Source organism: Trichomycterus rosablanca, chromosome 8 (genome assembly GCF_030014385.1).
Source record: "Trichomycterus rosablanca isolate fTriRos1 chromosome 8, fTriRos1.hap1, whole genome shotgun sequence".
Lineage (NCBI taxonomy): Eukaryota > Metazoa > Chordata > Actinopteri > Siluriformes > Trichomycteridae > Trichomycterus > Trichomycterus rosablanca.
The window spans coordinates 34,865,606-34,886,186 of NC_085995.1; the positions used below are offsets into that span (position 1 = coordinate 34,865,606).

The window sequence follows — 20,581 nt, forward strand, 5'->3', positions numbered from 1 at the left end:
ACTCAAACCAGTGCAGTTGATCACTGATCATTCTAATCAATAAGCTGCTTCTGTCCAAGGATCTGCTGATACTTAAACCAGTCCATGTAGCACCAACAATCATACCACAAGTCAACTAGATCATATTTTCTCTTCTAATTTTGTCTTTGACATGAATTTCATCTGAAGCTTCTGATTCATGTCAGTATTACAAGTTGATTGGATAATTACATCTTTGAGTTGGCGTACATGTGTTCCTAATAAAGTGGCCAGTATGTGTGCATTATTTATGCAGTGTGTATATGTTAATAAGCCATAATGTAGGTCATTAAAATAAAGAGCTGGGGCGCTTGGGTTGCCCCATGATGGGCGTCTGCATCGTCCCAGTTTGTACATATTTAATTCCCCTGTGCACTCTGGACACTGTTGCCACTTACATGGCACCCTTGCCGGCCAGGGAGGGTCAGAGGCTGGCCTCCTCCATGTGTCAACCAGTTACCGGCATGCAGTGAATTATTACAAAAATCCCTAACGGAAAGAAGATCACACAACACCACCAGTATTCCTCAACCAACCAACCAGAAGGAGTCTGTGGCAGCGACATGACCAGGCCGCTGAAACTTAGACTTTGAATGTAGTTTGAATGTAAGTGTTGCTCTTGTATTTTGCTAGCACCTTGTTAGCAACAGGTCAGCGAAACTTGTTACACGTTGTAACGTTCCGCTGTTCAATGCATCATCCGCCTCTATTGTAAATCACCTTTGTCTGTTGTCTGGAAAACTAGCTAGCTAACCAGTGTAGTTGCACTGGTTACGTACTGCCAATAAACCTTTACATTCACACGCAAACCCGCTGGCAAAGCTGTTTCTCTTTAAAATAGAGAATCTGGCCAGTGAACCCAGTTACACGTCCAGCCCAGAGCAAAACCATTACCATATGGGCACAAACAAATTGATAATCTGTTGGTGCTGATTAAAATACGACAGATGTGTTCAGATCAAACTACTGGCACAGATGTTTCCAGGGAAATGGCGAGTGGAAACAGTGAGGCTTTGAAGTGCTCCATGTGTTTCCTGTTGGATCGGAACACGTATCAGACTTTGTTGGACAAAAAAAAAAATCAGTGAAGGGACGTCCAGCTCTTCCTCCGGCGTTATTTCTTTATCAGAATGCTCTCATGCAAATCCTGAATCCTGAACGTTTTGTCAAAGTGTGTTGGAGCGTATCTCAAAATATGAAGGAGGTGAAGAGCTACACTATACAGCATTGTTTAATGTGGGTATCTTAGCCACACCCATTGCTAACAGGTGTATAAAATAAATAAAATAGACGATAAGCTTTTAACTACATGTTCTGTTTCAGTGTGACTGTGCCCCTTTGTCCCTGTGCTCCTGTGAATGGTTTGGTGTAACACAGCGACTGCAAGCCACGTCTTCTTGTCCAAAAATACATAAATCAGTGCCTGATTTCACAAGTGATCTTTCGGTGAGTGGGCACAAGTTCCCACAGTAACACAAAAAAAAACAATCTGGTGAAAAGCCTTCTTTTTAATGCCTTTGGATTTAATAATGAATGTTCATCAAGCTGTTTATTAGATATCCAGGTACTTCTGACCAAACAGTCCACTCTTCCATAACTACAAAACGTTCCTTAATGTTTTAATGATGTTTAAATGATGTCTGGAGAGGCCATGGACAGCACTTCTACTTGGACACCGTGGAATTTACTTCGTCACATGCACCACTGTTATCAAATAGGCGTGACATGCACATATTCTACGGATGGTCCCAAACACAGTGATCATATACAGTGTATCACAAAGTGAGTACACCCCTCACATTTCTGCAAATATTTCATTATATCTTTTCATGGGACAACACTATAGACATGAAACTTGGATATAACTTAGAGTAGTCAGTGTACAGCTTGTATAGCAGTGTAGATTTACTGTCTTCTGAAAATAACTCAACACACAGCCATTAATGTCTAAATAGCTGGCAACATAAGTGAGTACACCCCACAGTGAACATGTCCAAATTGTGCCCAAATGTGTCGTTGTCCCTCCCTGGTGTCATGTGTCAAGGTCCCAGGTGTAAATGGGGAGCAGGGCTGTTAAATTTGGTGTTTTGGGTACAATTCTCTCATACTGGCCACTGGATATTCAACATGGCACCTCATGGCAAAGAACTCTCTGAGGATGTGAGAAATAGAATTGTTGCTCTCCACAAAGATGGCCTGGGCTATAAGTAGATTGCTAACACCCTGAAACTGAGCTACAGCATGGTGGCCAAGGTCATACAGCGGTTTTCCAGGACAGGTTCCACTCGGAACAGGCTTCGCCAGGGTCGACCAAAGAAGTTGAGTCCACGTGTTCGGCGTCATATCCAGAGGTTGGCTTTAAAAAATAGACACATGAGTGCTGCCAGCATTGCTGCAGAGGTTGAAGACGTTAGAGGTCAGCCTGTCAGTGCTCAGACCATACACCGCACACTGCATCAACTCGGTCTGCATGGTCGTCATCCCAGAAGGAAGCTGACGCACAAGAAAGCCAGCGAACAGTTTGCTGAAAACAAGCAGTCCAAGAACATGGATTACTGGAATGCCCTGTGGTCTGACGAGACCAAGATAAACTTGTTTGGCTCAGATGGTGTCCAGCATGTGTGGCGGCGCCCTGGTGAGAAGTACCAAGACAACTGTATCTTGCCTACAGTCAAGCATGGTGGTGGTAGCATCATGGTCTTGGGCTGCATGAGTGTTGCTGGCACTGGGGAGCTGCAGTTCATTGAGGGAAACATGAATTCCAACATGTACTGTGACATTCTGAAACAGAGCATGATCCCCTCCCTTCAAAAACTGGGCCTCATGGCAGTTTTCCAACAGGATAACGACCCCAAACACAACCTCCAAGATGACAACTGCCTTGCTGAGGAAGCTGAAGGTAAAGGTGATGGACTAAACCCAATTGAGCACCTGTGGCGCATCCTCAAGTGGAAGGTGGAGGAGTTCAAGGTGTCTAACATCCACCAGCTCCGTGATGTCATCATGGAGGAGTGGAAGAGGATTCCAGTAGCAACCTGTGCAGCTCTGGTGAATTCCATGCCCAGGAGGGTTAAGGCAGTGCTGGATAATAATGGTGGTCACACAAAATATTGACACTTTGGGCACAATTTGGACATGTTCACTGTGGGGTGTACTCACTTATGTTGCCAGCTATTTAGACATTAATGGCTGTGTGTTGAGTTATTTTCAGAAGACAGTAAATCTACACTGCTATACAAGTTGTACACTGACTACTCTAAGTTATATCCAAGTTTCATGTCTATAGTGTTGTCCCACGAAAAGATATAATGAAATATTTGCAGAAATGTGAGGGGTGTACTCACTTTTGTGATACACTGTATTTACACACCTCTTTATTATTAAGTTCAGCACACATATGCTAACAGATGTACAATAATCAATTATATAAAATGAATTATATGCTTTTAACTTCAACTTTTCTTCTGACCGAATCCCAAAATGTGGGTCTCTAATTCCTACAGGTACATTCCAAAATCACATGGAAAGCCTGCCCACAAAAAACAAAGGTTATTTCTGCCATATATGAGAATCCAGCTCCATATTAATGCCAAACTGAAACAATTAGTAGTGAGCAGTATAAAAAAGGAAATGCGTATTAAAGTGCTGGAGTGTACGTCATCGTCCTGACTAGAAGATGAACTCAGGCGATAATCACTTCCAGTACACGGCTGTGTGTGTTGTGGCTTCTGGCCAGGACTCCTAGTGAGATCTGGAGTTTTCCAGCAGATGTAAAATAATCCACCAAATGTATAAAACAAGAAACACTTTACTTATGACCAAAAAACCCCGTTCCAAGGTGTCCTTTCGAAATGAGTCATTCTGGTGGGGTTTATAAACTGAACTGATATGAAAAACATTGCTATCAAAATTGTACGATAAATGATACAAGCTGAGAACCACAGAAACAATTTTAACCCTTTGATGCACAAGCTAAGCAAACCCCTTCTAATGCACAACATGGGTCAAAAATGACCCATATTCATCCATTCAAGAATATTTTCATATGCACATTTGTCAGTTATTCATGTATTTGCTGTCTTAGCTAATAAAAGCTATCTATACTAGAATATGTAAACAGCTAGCAAGCAAATAGTATTGGACATATTCAAGATTCAAGAGCCTAATCTTTGGTTGTCTTTTAAAAGATCAGTAAATATGTTTTTGACTACAAACACTTACAAATGTCAGTAGTTTCTGTCAAATTCCATAGTAAATACATAAGGGTCATTTTTGACCCATGTTGTGCATTAGTGATACAAAAATGATTTTTATTAAAAAAGCAAAAAATATAAAACTGAAATAAGGATTTGTGATGATCAAAAACAAGTTAATTGAAAAATTCATGGAAGCTTGAATGACGAAATTAATTTATTGCAAAGATATAGAAAATAAAAACTCAGTTGGGTCACATTTAACCCAGGTTGTGCATCAAAGGGTTAACACCATGACTAGAGAACAACCACAGTGTGTAACATCAATCAAACTGGTTTACCAAGTTACTTCTGACTACCTTCATTATAAAAAATTAACATGTACACATGATGGGCTGGAACTTATAACACTACACTATAAGGACACATGTTTTGGGAAACCCCTCTCTAGTAATTGAATTCATGTGTTTCAGCCACAACAGTTGCTAACAGCTGTAATAAATCACTGCATGGATTTGCTCTATTACCATTCACACCAGCACATTCACCAAGATCCCCTGATACAGGTCTTCTTGCTTTCTCTCATAATCATCTTTTGGTGTCAAACCAGGGTGGCGTGATGGCTCAGCTGGTAGCACTGTCAAGAAGGTCCAGGGTTCGATCCCCAGGCTGGGCGGTCCGGGTCCTTTCTGTGCAGAGTTTGCATTTTCTCCCCGTGTCTGTGTGGGTTTAACTCCGGGAGCTCCGGTTTCCTCCCACAGTCCAAAACATGCAGTCAGGTTAATTGGAGACACTGAATTGCCCTATAGGTGAATGGGTGTGTGTGTGTGTGTATGTGTGTCTGCCCTGCGTTGGACTAGCGCCCCGTCCAGGGTGTTATTGTGTGCCTTGAACCCATTGAAAAGCTGGGATAGGCTCCAGCACCCTCCCCCCCCCGACCCTAATTGGATAAGCGGTTAAGAAAGTGAGTGAGTGAGAGTGAGTGGTGCCCAACCCTGGAATTCACTACCTCAAAGGGGAGTGGAAGGCTAAACTATTATATCTATTATATCTATATCTATTGCAAGGTGAACTTGTCGATACACACTCGGTGCCGTTCCCTAACCCCAGCAGTGCTATCGGCCAGCTGGCCACCTACACAAACACAATTGGCTCATTTTACTCTGTAGCCGTGGTATGGGCAAAATATCAAATATCATCACAATATCAAAAATACTGGACTTTACAGGAGGTTCTGCATTTTAATTTTGATTTTATTTCATGTTTTAGCACGGCTTCATCCTGGTCAGGGTTGCGGTGAATCAGATTACCTTGAAATCACTGGATGAAGTGCAGTAACACACCCAGTACAGGACGCTTATCCATCTTAGTTGTTGTTATACTGTATATTTTTATTATAATAATTAAAGGATTATTCAAGCGCCTGCAAAACAGCACATACAAGGAAAACGCATCAGATTAAAAAGTTAAAAATGATTATAAGAGATGCCAAGCTTTGATTTAAATGTACATAAACACAACATAATATTTAAAGAAAAAAATAACCATGTGATTAACTCCGGATAGCAGGTTGGAATTATTGTGAAAGGTAAATTGTTAAGTAAAAAAGCTGCAGAAACCTCAATGTACACTGATCAGCCATAACATATTGACCACCTCCTTGTTTCTACACTCACTATCCATTTTATCAGCTCCACTTACCATATAGAAGCACTTTGTAGTTCTACAATTACTGACTGTAGTCCATCTGTTTCTCTACATACCTTTTTAACCTGCTTTTACCCTGTTCTTCAATGGTCAGGACCCCCACAGGACCACCACAGAGCAGGTATTATTTAGGTGGTGGATCATTCTCAGCACTGCGGTGACACTGACATGGTGGGGGTGTGTTAGTGTGTTGTGCTGGTATGAGTGGATCAGACACAGCAATGCTGCTGGAGTTTTTAAATACCGTGTCCACTCACTGTCCCCTTTATTAGACACTCCTACCTAGTTGGTCCACCTTGTAGATGTAAAGTCAGAGACGATCTCTCATCTATTGCTGCTGTTTGAGTCGGTCATCTTCTAGACCTTCATCAGTGGTCACAGGATGCTGCCCACAGGGCACTGTTGGCTGGATATTTTTGGTTGGTGGACTATTCTCAGTCCAGCAGTGACAGTGAGGTGTTTAAAAACTCCATCAGCGCTGCTGTGTCTGATCCACTCATACCAGCACAACACACACTAACACACCACCACCATGTCAGTGTCACTGCAGTGCTGAGAATGATCCACCACCCAAATAATACCTGCTCTGTGGCGTCCTGTGTTGGTCCAGACCGTTGAAGAACAGCATGAAAGGGGGCTAACAAAGCATGTAGAGAAACAGACTATAGTCAGTAATTATAGAACTGCAAAATGCTTCTATATGATAAGTGGCGCTGATAAAATGGACAGTGTGTGTAGAAACAAGGAGGTGGTTTTAATGTTATGGCTGTGTTGCTCAATCCACTTAAAATCTGCATTACAACAATTCTCAGCAAACAAACATTCACTCACAAACTAATCCCATTTAACAGTGAAGCTAAAAATACAGAGGAGCTTTCCAACAGCTCTTGGACGTCAGCGTGAATCTAAACGCTTGGTTACGAGTGCTAACATGTCGGTGTGTATAACGCTCAGCTCGGGCCCCGTGCACACTGCTGCTCTCATGCTGAGGAACGAAGCCAGGATGTTGAGGCTGTGCAGTGCAGCATTGGTAAATGCTGAAGAGGAGGGTGTACACACACACAGACAGATGGTGGAGGAAGATTAGTCATGCAGCTGTATACTCTGGTCACACTTGGACTTCCAGGCAGCCGTTTGGCCAAGCGGCGGTCGTTCGGTCCAAACAGGGAGGCACCAGGCCACCGCGGGCAGCTGCTTTCCTGCCTTCAGTCAGTACCAGTGCGAGTGTGTGCGGAGCTTCAGGCTGGAACTGCGCCACCAGTTGTAATTAAACATAATGACATGCATTTATACTGCACGTACAGGTTTCTATTTTTTTTTCTTTATGCAATTTCTCCCCTTCATCTCCCTTTTTTTTTTTTAGCCCGTCCAATTGCCCGATTGCATCATGCTTCCTCTCCACCAATGCCGATCCCTGCTCTGATTGAGGAGAACAAAGCTAACCCATATTTATACCACAATGTGTCTTTATTCATAACAAATTGTTGTAGTTGTTTTTTTTTTTCTGTAAACACTTTACTAAGCTGTTTTCTTGTATTTCTGGTTGGGATGTCAGTAATTAACCAGTTAAGAAATAATCAACAAACAATATTGTTGTTTGCCGCTCAGGTGGCGCAGCCGTAAAAACACACGCTGGAACCAGAGCTTGGATCTCGAGTACATCGCATCGAGTCTCAGCTCTGCCTGCCTGCTGGGCTGAGCAGCCACATGAATAATGATTGGTCTGTTGTTCAGATAGGGGTGGGATTAAGCCAGATAGGGTCTCTCTCATAACTAATGCAATTACGACCTCTGCTGGCTGATTGATGGCGCCTGCACAGAGACGGGAAAAGAGTGCTGTCAGGGTGTGTCTCTCCGTACACAGTGCTGATCCGCATTGCACTCATCAAAGTGTGGATGACAAAATGCATATGGCTGCTGCCCACATGTCGGAGGGGGCATGGTTTAGCTTCGTTCTCCTCAATCAGAGCAGGGATCGGCATTGGTAGAGAGGAAGCATGACGCAATCGGGCAGCTGGATGCTCTAAAAAGGGGAGAAAATGCATAAACAAAACAAAAAAAAAAGTATATACGTATATACTGTATATGTACTGTATATATAAAGAAGATCGTTGTTTAATAAACGCTGTTGGTTAAACATGTTTTTTAGATTTATTTCTATCAGCTGACAGCAGAGCTGCAATAGTTCATATCATTACAAGATGTAGGTGAATGAATTACACGCACCGCTGAAACCTGGATTCAAATCTTGGCGGAGCTATCAGCCAGCCAGGCAGCACGATGGCTCGGTGGGTAGCACTGTCGCCTCACAGCAAGAAGGCCCTAGGTTCGATTCCCAAATGACTGGAGAGGTCCGGGTCTTTTCAGTAATCATAACTGAATTCATGTGTTTCAGCCACAACAGTTGCTAACAGCTGTAATAAATCACTGCATGGATTCGCTCCATTACCTCTCTGAACTTTTAGTCTCATTCACACCAGCACATTCACTGAGATCCCCTGACACAGGTCTTCTTGCTTTCTCTCATAATAAATTATCATCTGTTGGTACCAAATCTTTCAGTGCCAGTGTCCCCAAACCCTGGAATTCGCTACCTCAAAACCTCAGAGCTAGCACCTCAGAGAACCTTCCTATTTCTAAACCTCTCCATGCATAGAAAATTGAAACCCAGGTTTAAATCTTGGTGGAGCTATTGGCCAGCCAGGCAGCACGATGGCTCGGTGGGTAGCCCTGTAGCCTCACAGCAAGAAGGTCCTGGGTTCGATTCCCAAATGACTGGAGAGGTTCAGGTCTTTTCATTGTCCATGACTGTGTTTGACATTAAAGACTTGAATCTTGTGTAACCAGTAATGACCTGTTTCTGTCATGAATGTAACCAAATTGTAAAACATGTTAAAATCATATTAAATAAATATTGACCAGCCAAGAGTCTACAGAGACATTATTGGTTATGTTGGGAATACAGCCAATGCCCTGCTATTGATCGGTGCCCTTGTGGAACCTGACCCACCATGACCATGACCAGGATAAAGCAGTGAATAAAATAAACATAGGAATGAAAGTTATGTCACTGTTTAAATCACTTTTGTTTTTTTCGTTATGGTGGAAAACAATACAATGTGTTCCAGCATCAAACTGCTTCATTAAGGCAGCATTACAAATCAATTACTAGTGTACTAAGTAGTATGTGAGCTTATTTATAACACCATTGGCTTATTATATTCATTATTTAGTGCCCTAGATAGAAGTTTGTTAACATTGAGTGTTTTTAACGGGTAAAGGGCATTTCAGCTCTTTTCAGCGAGTAATTTTAATTAGTCCGGCTTAACCAGTCGACACCCAACTTTCACTTGTTTACACAACTTCCCTGAACATCCCATCAGCAGGTCACTAGTGTCCACACGGGCGCCACGGTGGCTCGGTGGGTAGAACTGTCACCTCACAGCAAGAAGGTCCTGGGTTCGATTCCCAAATGCCTGGAGAGGTCTAGGTCTTTTCTGTAAGGAGTTTGCATGTTCTCCCCGTGTCTGTGTGGGTTTCCTCCCACAGTCCAAAGACGTGCAAGTGAGGTGATTTGGAGATTGGACTTGAATCTTGTGTGACCAGTAATGACCTGTTTTGTCATGAATGTAACCAAAGTGTAAAACATGTTAAAATCATATTAAATAAATATTGACCAGCCAAGAGTCTACAGAGACATTATTGGTCATGTTGGGAATATGGATTGGTGCCCTTGTGGAACCTGACCCACAACAACCATGACCAGGATAAAGCGGTAATGAAAATGAATAAATGAATGTAAGAATGAAAGTTATGTCAATGTTTAAATCACTTTTGTTTCTTTCATTATGGTGGAAAACAACACACAATGCCATCCTGCTTCAAACAGCTTTATTAAGGCAGCGTTCCAAATCAATTACTAGTGTTTGTTTGTTTGCTTTATTAGGATTTTAACGTCATGTTTTACACTTTGGTTACATTCATGACAGGAACAGTAGTTACTCATTACACAAGATTCATCAGTTCACAAGGTTATAGTGAACACAGTCATGGACAATTTAGTATCTCCAATTCACCTCACTTGCACGTCTTTGGACTGTGGGAGGAAACCGGAGCCCCCGGAGAAAACCCACACAGACACGGGAAGAACATGCAAACTCCACACAGAAAAGACCCAGACCGCCCCACCCGGGGATCGAACCCAGGACCTTCTTGCTGTGAGGCGACAGTGCTACCCACTTACTAGTGTACCAAGTAGTATGTGAGCATATTAATAACACCATTGGCTTATTACGTATATCCCTTATTTAGTGCCCTACATAGAACTTTTCAACATTTAGTGTTTTAACTGGTGAAGGGCATTTCAGCTCTATTCAGTGAGCCATATTAATTAGTCCAGCTTAACAAGTCAACACCCAACTTTTATGAATGTCCCGGCCCATCGGCAGGTCACTGGATCCCACACAGACCAATATCCAAGACTAGAGGTTACAAACATTGCGTAGACCTGGTTATCAGGCTAAAATCCGGCCTACGTAAGCACATTTCTTAAAACGGGACAACATCCACGCTTCGATTCATTCTCAGACCATGTTAATTACACGGCCACTAATAATCGGATAAGCGCAGAAATCTGCTTATGATCGGATTATTAGTGTGCATGGAAAAGCACTCACTGAGAATATAATGATGCGAACGGAAACTGAAATTCTAGTTTCTTCCATGTACGGGTGACTTTGCAGCAGCCCACACTTTTAATGAGAGGTCATAACAAACCTGCACGGCAATTAGTCATCAATTCAAAAAGACAAACAGTCTGTCAGTAGAAGGGAAACTGCAGATGAAATCGCATAGTGTGCATTTAGTAATGTGTGAAAATGCTTCGTAATTTACACAAATAACACACTGACTGCATATCATATACACCGATCAGCCATAACATTAAAAGCACCTCCTTGTTTCTACGCACACTGTCCATTATATCAGCTCCACTTACCATATAGAAGCAATTTGTAGTTCTACAATTACTGACTGTAGTCCATCTGTTTCTCTGCATGCTTTGTTAGCCCCTTTTCATGCTGTTCTTCAATGGTCAGGACTCTCCCAGGACCACTACAGAGCAGGTATTATTTGGGTGGTGGGTCATTCTTAGCACTGCAGTGACACTGACTTAGTGGTGGTGTGTCAGTGTGTGTTGTGCTGGTATGAGTGGATCAGACACAGCAGTGCTGCTGGAGTTTTTAAATACCTCACTGTCAGTGCTGGACTGAGAATAGTCCACCAACCAAAAACATCCAGCCAACAGCACCCCGTGGGGGGGTTGTGGTCAAAGCCCCACAACAGAATGGCGTCCTGTCCGGAGTGTGGTACTGCACTGCGCCCAGTGATTCTGCTTCGACCAAACAGGAAACCATGGTAGTAAAAATAAATTGTACATAATGATTCCAGATTTAAGCTCTGTGCTAGCAATGCCATGTTCCCTTCACTCTACATAAACCCTGAGAAGCAATGGGAACCTGATTGTTTGGGAACACTACGTGTTACAAGCCGACATATTTGCATTGTAAATAAACAGCGACGGCTAGACAGGAATTAGCATAAGCAACATCAGTCTGGCGACACACATAGCGACATTCATGTTTTATTACTGAGAAACAGAAAAGCTCCACTACCGTCCTCTGTTTTTAAATAACTATATTAACCCTGTTACCTGTGTACCTCACAGCAAGGGCTAATAATGGATTTTTTATTAAAAGGCGATTGACGGCATTAGCTGGAGAACATCTTGAGCCTGCTGTATCGGCCCCATGCTGCTCTCAATAAAGCGGAGGAGCAGGAAGCCTCTTAATCTCACTTCATTAGTAAATTAAGTAGTAATCGAAGGACCAAGCTTTTCGTCCACGCGTTAGCCACAATCTTCTATTCAGGCAATTCCCAAAGAGACAAGTACAAACAGTGCAGGTTTCAGTCAGGCCTCCGTCTGCTGCGTCTTTAATCAGAACAGCACTGAGGTTTGTTTCTATATTACAGTATTAAGCATTAGAATGAGTGACAAGAGTGATAAATGATCTAGAGTAAGGGGATTAGGATACAGCCCTAAGATTTTTGAAACACAATAATAACTGTAATGATAATCATAATGATTAATACTGTTATAATTCTTATTTCAATACATCGGTTAATGTTAATAGGGTGGCACGATGGCTAAGTGGGTAGCACTGTCGCCTCACAGCAAGAAGGTCCTGGGTTCGATCCCCAGGCGGGGCGGTCCGGGTCCTTTCTGTTCGGAGTTTGCATGTTCTAACCATGTCTGCGTGGGTTTCCTCCTGGAGCTCCGGTTTCCTCTCACAGTCCAAAAACATGCAGTCAGGTTAATTGGAGATGCTGAATTGCCCTATAGGTGAATGAGTGTGTGTGTATGTGTGTGTGTGTGTGTGTGTGTGTGTGTGTGTGTGTGTGTGTGTGTGTATATGTGTCTGCCCTGCGATGGACTGGCACCCCGTCCAGGGTGTTACTGTGTGCCTTGCGCCCATTGAAAAGCTGGGATAGGCTCCAGCACCCCCCCTGCTACCCAGATTAGATAAGCGGTTAAAAAAGTGAGTGAGTGAGTTAATGTTAATAAATAATGGAATGTATGTGTAGCCCCAAGGATTAAAAAAGAACCCAAAATGCAGCATGCTTAACCAACACTGTGGTTAAAAAGTAAAAACAGTAAAAGTCAAAGTGCTGGCCAAAATAACAGAAACAAATTAACAAGTAAAAAACACAAAACCATCCACAGCCTGCAACGGAGAAACTGGATAAAAAAGGGTCAGAGCAAAAATAACTGCTTGTAACAATACGGCAGGCTGCTCAGAGGCGCCTGTGACAATCAAGTTCTTGGAAATAGAGTACAGAAAGGAAACCCAGAGCAAGCCAGGGACAGCGATGCACGAGTGGCACCCCACCAACTGGCACAGCCCATGCCCAGCATGGGTCAAAATGTGGGGCCTGCTCCGGGAAAAAAAGCTGTCACGCCACCTCTGGGGCAGCCTGCTGGTTTAGGGTAGCTCTCTTATGACATGTCACATGTACAGGTTGAGTTCCCAGAAAGACTGAGAGTATGCTGGCATCAGTATCATACAACAGCATCAGTCCAGCAGCAGGTCTCAAGAGAAAAGCAGTCAAACAGAGGAGCTGGCCAATATGTGAAGGAACCATGATAAATAGAAACACTTCCATCTGGAACGTATTTGCGCTCAATGAGGTGCAGGTGATGGTCAGAGGAACCAACACGTCAATCATCTGCACCTTCATGGTCCATCTGCCGACCATATCTGGCGAAAAAAAAGGACATGATTTCGTAACCATGCCCTGCTGCCGATAACACAGCAGATGGGCCTGTTATAGTATTTTAACCAAGAAGTGAGAGTACAGTAGAGTTTCTTTTAACCCTTAGGGAAACTAAATAGTAAGTAATAATCAGAAAGGGCAGTGGTCTATTACTCTAGCTCACCACTACCAAGATCCTGGTGGTGGTAATGGTTGGCATGGTGTTTACACAAACACAAAACCCTGCAGTGAACTGGTACCCTGTCCAGGGTGCTCCTGTCATGTACTCTGACAAGGATAAAGCGTTTGACGAAAATGAAGTGAAAATAAAACATTTGGTTAGTGGTAGCTGAGTGGTGGACTAGTAATAGAAAGATTACTGGTTCACATCCCACCACTGTTAGGTTACAACTGTTGGGTCCTTGAGCAAAGTCCTTAACCCTCAATTGCTTGGACTGTATACAGTCACAACTTGTTTTCAATATTATTACTATTTTTATTATTAAATTTTTTTTATACAGACTTTGGTTACATTCATGACAGAACAGGTAGTTACTGGTTACACAAGAAGTTTAATGTCAAACACAGTCATAGATCATTTTTGTATCTCCAATTCACCGCACCCGCATGTCTTTGGACTGGAGGAAAACCACAAAGACTTGGGGAGAACATGCAAACTCCACACAGAAAGGACCCAGACTGCTCCACCTGGGAATTAACCACCAGGACCTTTTTGCTGTGAGGCGACAGTCCTACTAAAGCAGCCGATACATTACATTTATGTAAACGTCCACATGTCTCTTATGGCTTGTGACAAGATTTTGGAGTGTGCATGTGGGAATTTGTGTCCATTCTATCAGAAGAGCATTTGTTAGCAGACGAGGCCCGGCTCAAAATCAACATTTCAAGTCCTCACAAAGGTGCTCCATGGGCTTAAAGTCACTCCAATGTCTTCATGGATTTCGCTTTGGGCACAGAGGCAAAGTCATGCTGGAACAGGACAGGGACTTCCCCAAAATGTTACAGTTAAAAGCAAATATTTATTTAACACATTTATATTTATTTTGACTATATAGTGTACATAAATAGAGTACACCAACGTCAGTGCTGTTACCATTTAGTGGTTCAACTCATAATTTTAAAAGGACTTTTATCTGTCATAATTTTTCATTTTAGCGCATTACACCGATCAGCCACAACATTAAAACCACCTCCTTGTTTCTACACTCACTGTCCATTTTATCAGCTCCACTTACCATATAGAATCACTTTGTAGTTCTACAATTACTGACTGTAGTCTATCTGTTTCTCTGCATGCTTTGTTAGCCCCCTTTCATGCTGTTCTTCAATGGTCAGGACCCCCACAGGACCACCACAGAGCAGGTATTATTTAGGTGGTGGGTCATTCTCAGCCCTGCAGTGACACTGACATGGTGGTGGTGTGTTAGTGTGTGTTGTGCTGGTATGAGTGGATCAGACACAGCAATGCTGCTGGAGTTTTTAAATATTGTGTCCACTCACTGTCCACTCTATTAGACACTCTTACTTAGTTGGTCCACCTTGTAAAGTCAGAGAAGATCGCTCATCTATTGCTGCTGTTTGAGTTGGTCATCTTCTAGACCTTCATCAGTGGTCACAGGATGCTGCCCGTGGGGCGCTGTTGGCTGGATATATTTTTGGTTGGTGGACTATTCTCAGTCCAGCAGTGACAGTGAGGTGTTTAAAAACTCCAGCAGCGCTGCTGTGTCTGATCCACTCATACCACGTGACACTGTCATTGCAGTGCTGAGAATGATCCATCACCCAAATAATACCTGCTCTGTAGTGGTCCTGAGAGAGTCCTGACCATTGAATAACATGCTAACAAAGCAGGCAGAGAAACAGATGGACTACAGTCAGTAATTGTAGAACTACAAAGTGCTTCTATATGGTAAGTGGAGCTGATAAAATGGACAGTGAGTGTAGAAATGGCTGATCAGTGTATATAAACAGATATTTTTCTGACATGCTCTTGACAAATAAACGAAACAGCCTCATCTAGTAAAATGACACCAGCTGAAAATGCCATGCCGATAAGGCTTTTTTCTCCCAGAGGTTTGAAAGGGATTTTAGATCTTTCTTAATTGAATCTCCTGCCTGATGATAGTCTAATACTGAGACTAACAGCATTGTGTGTGCATGTCGTATCAGTGGTACGAGCGGAGTAAATAATAGCCTTTCCACAATCACTTACGGCAGCCAGGGGCAGAGAAAACGTATTTATTATCCCTTCCTATAAGAAGGCCTTCATTTTATCTGAACTCTTCAGGCTTTTAGCACAGAGGGAGATTGTAGCGGTTAACGCTGCTGTGTTCTCTCAGCGCACAGGCTAATTTCAATCTACTTGAACCCAGACAGGAAATAAAGCTGCACCAAATTAAGTTCCACTCATCGTCTAATAATCTGACTACTGGACGTGATTACCTACAACCTGTGGAGCTTAAATACTGTGATGCCTTATAACTCAAAGTCCCCTAGATTCAAAATCTTTGAAACTCGACGCCCTTTGTCGAGCAATTTGTACCCTTAAACTCAACGTTTCCCTTAAAGTGTTCAGTTTGTTTTTTAAAAATGTATTTATTTAATTTCAGTCCCTTTGTTCAGTGCTCGACTTGAGCGGTGCGGTAAGACATCACCACCTCCTTGTTTCTACACACACTGTCCATTTTATCAGCTCCACTTACCATATAAAAGCACTTTGTAGTTCTACAATTACTGACTGTAGTCCATCTATTTCTCTACATACTGTTTTAGATTGCTTTCACCCTGTTCTTCAATGGTCAGGACCCCCAGAGGACCACCGCAGAACAGGTATTATTTGATTGGTGGATCATCCTCAGCACTGCCGTGTTACTGACATGGTGGTGGTGTGTTAGTGTGTGTTGTGCTGGTATAAGTGGATCAGACACAGCAGCACTGCTGGAGTTATTAAATACCTTGTCCACTCACTGTCCACTCTATTAGACACTCCTACCTAGTTGGTTCACCTTGTATACGTATGTAAAGTCAGAGACGATCGCTCATCTATTGCTGCTGTTTGAGTTGGTCATCTTCTAGACCTTCATCAGTGGTCACAGGACGCTGCCCATGGGGCGCTGTTGGCTGGATATTTTTGGTTGGTGGACTATTCTCAGTCCAGCAGTAACAGTGAGGTGTTTAAAAACTCCATCAGCGCTGCTGTGTCTGATCCACTCATACCAGCACAACACACACTAACACACCACCACCATGTCAGTGTCACTGCAATGCTGAGAATGATCCACCACCTAAATAATACCTGCTCTGTGGTGGTCCTGTGGGGGTCCTGACCATTGAAGAACAGAGTAAAAGCAGGTTAAAAATGTATGTAGAGAAACAGATGGACTACAGTCAGTAATTGTAGAACTACAAAGTGCTTCTATATGGTAAGTGGAGCTGATAAAATTCACAGTGACTGTAGAAACAAGGAGGTGGTTTTAATGTTATGGTTGATCGGTGTATATCTATATATATATAGTATATATATAATATCTTATTTACACCTTATTATTAATTATACACACCTCTAAGTTTAAGTTGGTTCTGACATCAGGTTCTCTTCTATTTCTCTAAACCGTGGCATGTTTGTCTGAATCAGTCACTGCAATCCCGGCCACTTTCAATTCATTAACCGTGTTAAATCCGATTCCAGAACCCCTACACAAAGTGCACTTCCTTCAGGCATTGTACAAAAACAATCCCAGAGGAGAGCAGCACTTCCTCTACAGCATTGTGAAGCTGATATATCCCACGAGTACTGAGGCTGTTTTTCGCAGACTCATACCCCGCTATTATGTGAAGCCTTCCTGAGAAGGTTGTTCACTCCACGCCGTCTTACAATTCTTCCTACAGGAAATGGAGGTGATGACACGTCCAAATAGGCATGACCTCTGGAGCAGCGTGACCAAGACTTACTCATAACCTTCTCTGAGCGTTCAGAGTACAGTCATTTCCCACAAAGCCTGTGTACTCTGACTGTCCTCTTTTATTAACGGTTCGTGCTACTTTTAGGCTACGTATTTCCTGGAGGAGCTGCAACAAAATTTGAACTATTTATAGTATGACGTGATAATAATAAATATACATTTTAATAAACGTTCTGACAAAATATACAAATATGTGACTGCACATAGAAATGATTAATTAACAAATGTGTTAGTCAAATTTGTTTACACATAATATATACATACAATCAAAAACACGCTTCACTCGGGCAGCAAACGATCTCATAACTCGCCCAACAGCACTGAGAGCAGAGGCAGAATTTCAGCACTGTCACCAACCTGGGCGTGTCTGAGGGAGGGTAACCACTTTGCCGCTGTGACTCCTATTGTCTTGTTGAGGCACCAGCACAGGAGATAGAGGAACACACAGAGCAAAGCAAAGTTCTTACAAAAATCTTTGTAAGCAAAAAAGGTAATCAGTTACCAAGGGGCAAGTGCTATGTCTAAATTGAAAAAAATAAGAATATTTATATTTTTTAAGGCAAAATATGAATGGATTAAACAGCCACAGGTGGTTCAGTTCAGTCATTAATCGACTCCAGGGTAACTTGAGTATACCAGATACATGTTAAATTCAGTCCTATTTGCTACATAATGCACTACCTAAGGTGTGATATATACTATATTATATTATGCTATATATATACAGTATATATATATATACAGTGTATCACAAAAGTGAGTACACCCCTCACATTTCTGCAGATATTTAAGTATATATTTTCATGGGACAACACTGACAAAATGACACTTTGACACAATGAAAAGTAGTCTGTGTGCAGCTTATATAACAGTGTAAATTTATTCTTCCCTCAAAATAACTCAATATACAGCCATTAATGTCTAAACCACCTGCAACAAAAGTGAGTACACCCCTAAGAGACTACACCCCTAAATGTCCAAATTGAGCACTGCTTGTCATTTTCCCTCCAAAATGTCATGTGATTTGTTAGTGTTACTAGGTCTCAGGTGTGCATAGGGAGCAGGTGTGTTCAATTTAGTAGTACAGCTCTCACACTCTCTCATACTGGTCACTGAAAGTTCCAACATGGCACCTCATGGCAAAGAACTCTCTGAGGATCTTAAAAGACGAATTGTTGCGCTACATGAAGATGGCCAAGGCTACAAGAACATTGCCAACACCCTGAAACTGAGCTGCAGCACAGTGGCCAAGATCATCCAGCGTTTTAAAAGAGCAGGGTCCACTCAGAACAGACCTCGCATTGGTCGTCCAAAGAAGCTGAGTGCACGTGCTCAGCGTCACATCCAACTGCTGTCTTTGAAAGATAGGCGCAGGAGTGCTGTCAGCATTGCTGCAGAGATTGAAAAGGTGGGGGGTCAGCCTGTCAGTGCTCAGACCATACGCCGCACACTACATCAAATTGGTCTGCATGGCGGTCACCCCAGAAGGAAGCCTCTTCTGAAGTCTCTACACAAGAAAGCCCGCAAACAGATTGCTGAAGACATGTCAACAAAGGACATGGATTACTGGAACCATGTCCTATGGTCTGATGAGACCAAGATTAATTTGTTTGGTTCAGATGGTCTCAAGCATGTGTGGCGGCAATCAGGTGAGGAGTACAAAGATAAGTGTGTCATGCCTACAGTCAAGCATGGTGGTGGGAATGCCATGGTCTGGGGCTGCATGAGTGCAGCAGGTGTTGGGGAGTTACATTTCATTGAGGGACACATGAACTCCAATATGTACTGTGAAATACTGAAGCAGAGCATGATCCCCTCCCTCCGGAAACTGGGTCGCAGGGCAGTGTTCCAGCATGATAATGACCCCAAACACACCTCTAAGACGACCACTGCTTTATTGAAGAGGCTGAGGGTAAAGGTGATGGACTGGCCAAGCATGTCTCCAGACCTAAACCCAAAAGAACATCTTTGGGGCATCCTCAAGCGGAAGGTGGAGGAGCGCAAAGTCTCGAATATCCGCCAGCTCCGTGATGTCGTCATGGAGGAGTGGAAAAGCATTCCAGTGGCAACCTGTGAAGCTCTGGTAAACTCCATGCCCAGGAGAGTTAAGGCAGTTCTGGGAAATAATGGTGGCCACACAAAATATTGACACTTCAGGAACTTTCACTAAGGGGTGTACTCACTTTTGTTGCCAGTGGTTTAGACATTAATGGCTGTATATTGAGTTATTTTGAGGGAAGAATAAATTTACACTGTTATATAAGCTGCACACAGACTACTTTTCATTGTGTCAAAGTGTCATTTTGTCAATGTTGTCCCATGAAAAGATATACTTAAATATCTGCAGAAATGTGAGGGGTGTACTCACTTTTGTGATACACTGTATATTAAAGCAGTAAGCCACGAGAGGCCATGCATTACTGTGATTTTAGCACGGGGAAGGTTGTTTTGCCTAAAACTTCGTTCATGAGCTAAAATCATAACAGTAATGCACGGTCTCTCGTGGCTTATTGCTTTTATAAAACGGCGGTCAACATAAAATACAATAAATACAACAATGTTTAATTCATAAATGTATTTATTGTGTATAAACTTACAATAAAGCATTCTTCCGCGACGCAAAATAGTTCGATTAACAGTGTTGCTAGGCAACATGAGGGCGAAAATAACATGAACTTTTTCTTTTCAGTGGCGTATTAATATGGAACGATGTGAGGTGGTCATAGGTGTGCGTTTATCGGGGATTTTACAACGGCTTCGAACGCGGCTCAGCCAATCAGATTTTAGGACCGGAACTATCCGTTTTATAAATATACATATACACACACACACACACACACACACACACACACACACACACACACACACACACTGGTATGAGTGGATAAGATGGAGTTTTTAAACACCTCACTGTCACTGCTGGACTGAGAATAGTCCACCAACCAAAAATAGATCCAGCCAACAGCGCCCTGTGGGCAGCGCCCTGTGACCACTGATGAAGGTCTAGAAGATGACCAACTCAAACAGCAGCAATAGATGAGCGATCGTCTCTGACTTTCCATCTACAAGGTGAAACAACTAGGTAGGAGTGTCTAATAGAGTGGACAGTGAGTGGACATGGTATTTAAAAACTCCAGCAATGCTGCTGTGTCTGATCCAGTCATACCAGCACAACACACACTAACACACCACCACCATGTCAGTGTCACTGCAGTGCTGAGAATCATCCACCACTCAAATAATACCTGCTCTGTGGGGGTCCTGTGGGGGTCCTGACCATTCAAGAACAGCATGAAAGGGGGCTAACAAAGCATGCAGAGAAATAAATGGACTACAGTCAGTAATTGTAGAACTACAAAGTGCTCCTAT

The 20,581-nt window shown here is 42.7% G+C and overlaps 1 protein-coding gene across 3 annotated transcripts in view; it reads right to left on the reverse strand.

Moving 5' to 3' along the window:
- tead1a (TEA domain family member 1a) overlaps positions 1-20,581 on the reverse strand; it is a 72,385-nt gene that overhangs the window by 27,560 nt on the left and 24,244 nt on the right. The window contains exon 1 of one of the 3 annotated variants that reach the window (XM_063000114.1): positions 17,477-17,562. The exons of the other annotated variants lie outside the window; for them this stretch is intronic. Within the exon in view, the coding sequence (XP_062856184.1) occupies positions 17,477-17,516 (40 nt within the window). The 5' untranslated portion in view covers positions 17,517-17,562. Of the gene's footprint in view, positions 1-17,476; positions 17,563-20,581 lie in introns of those variants that run through there. 3 annotated transcript variants of the gene reach the window in all.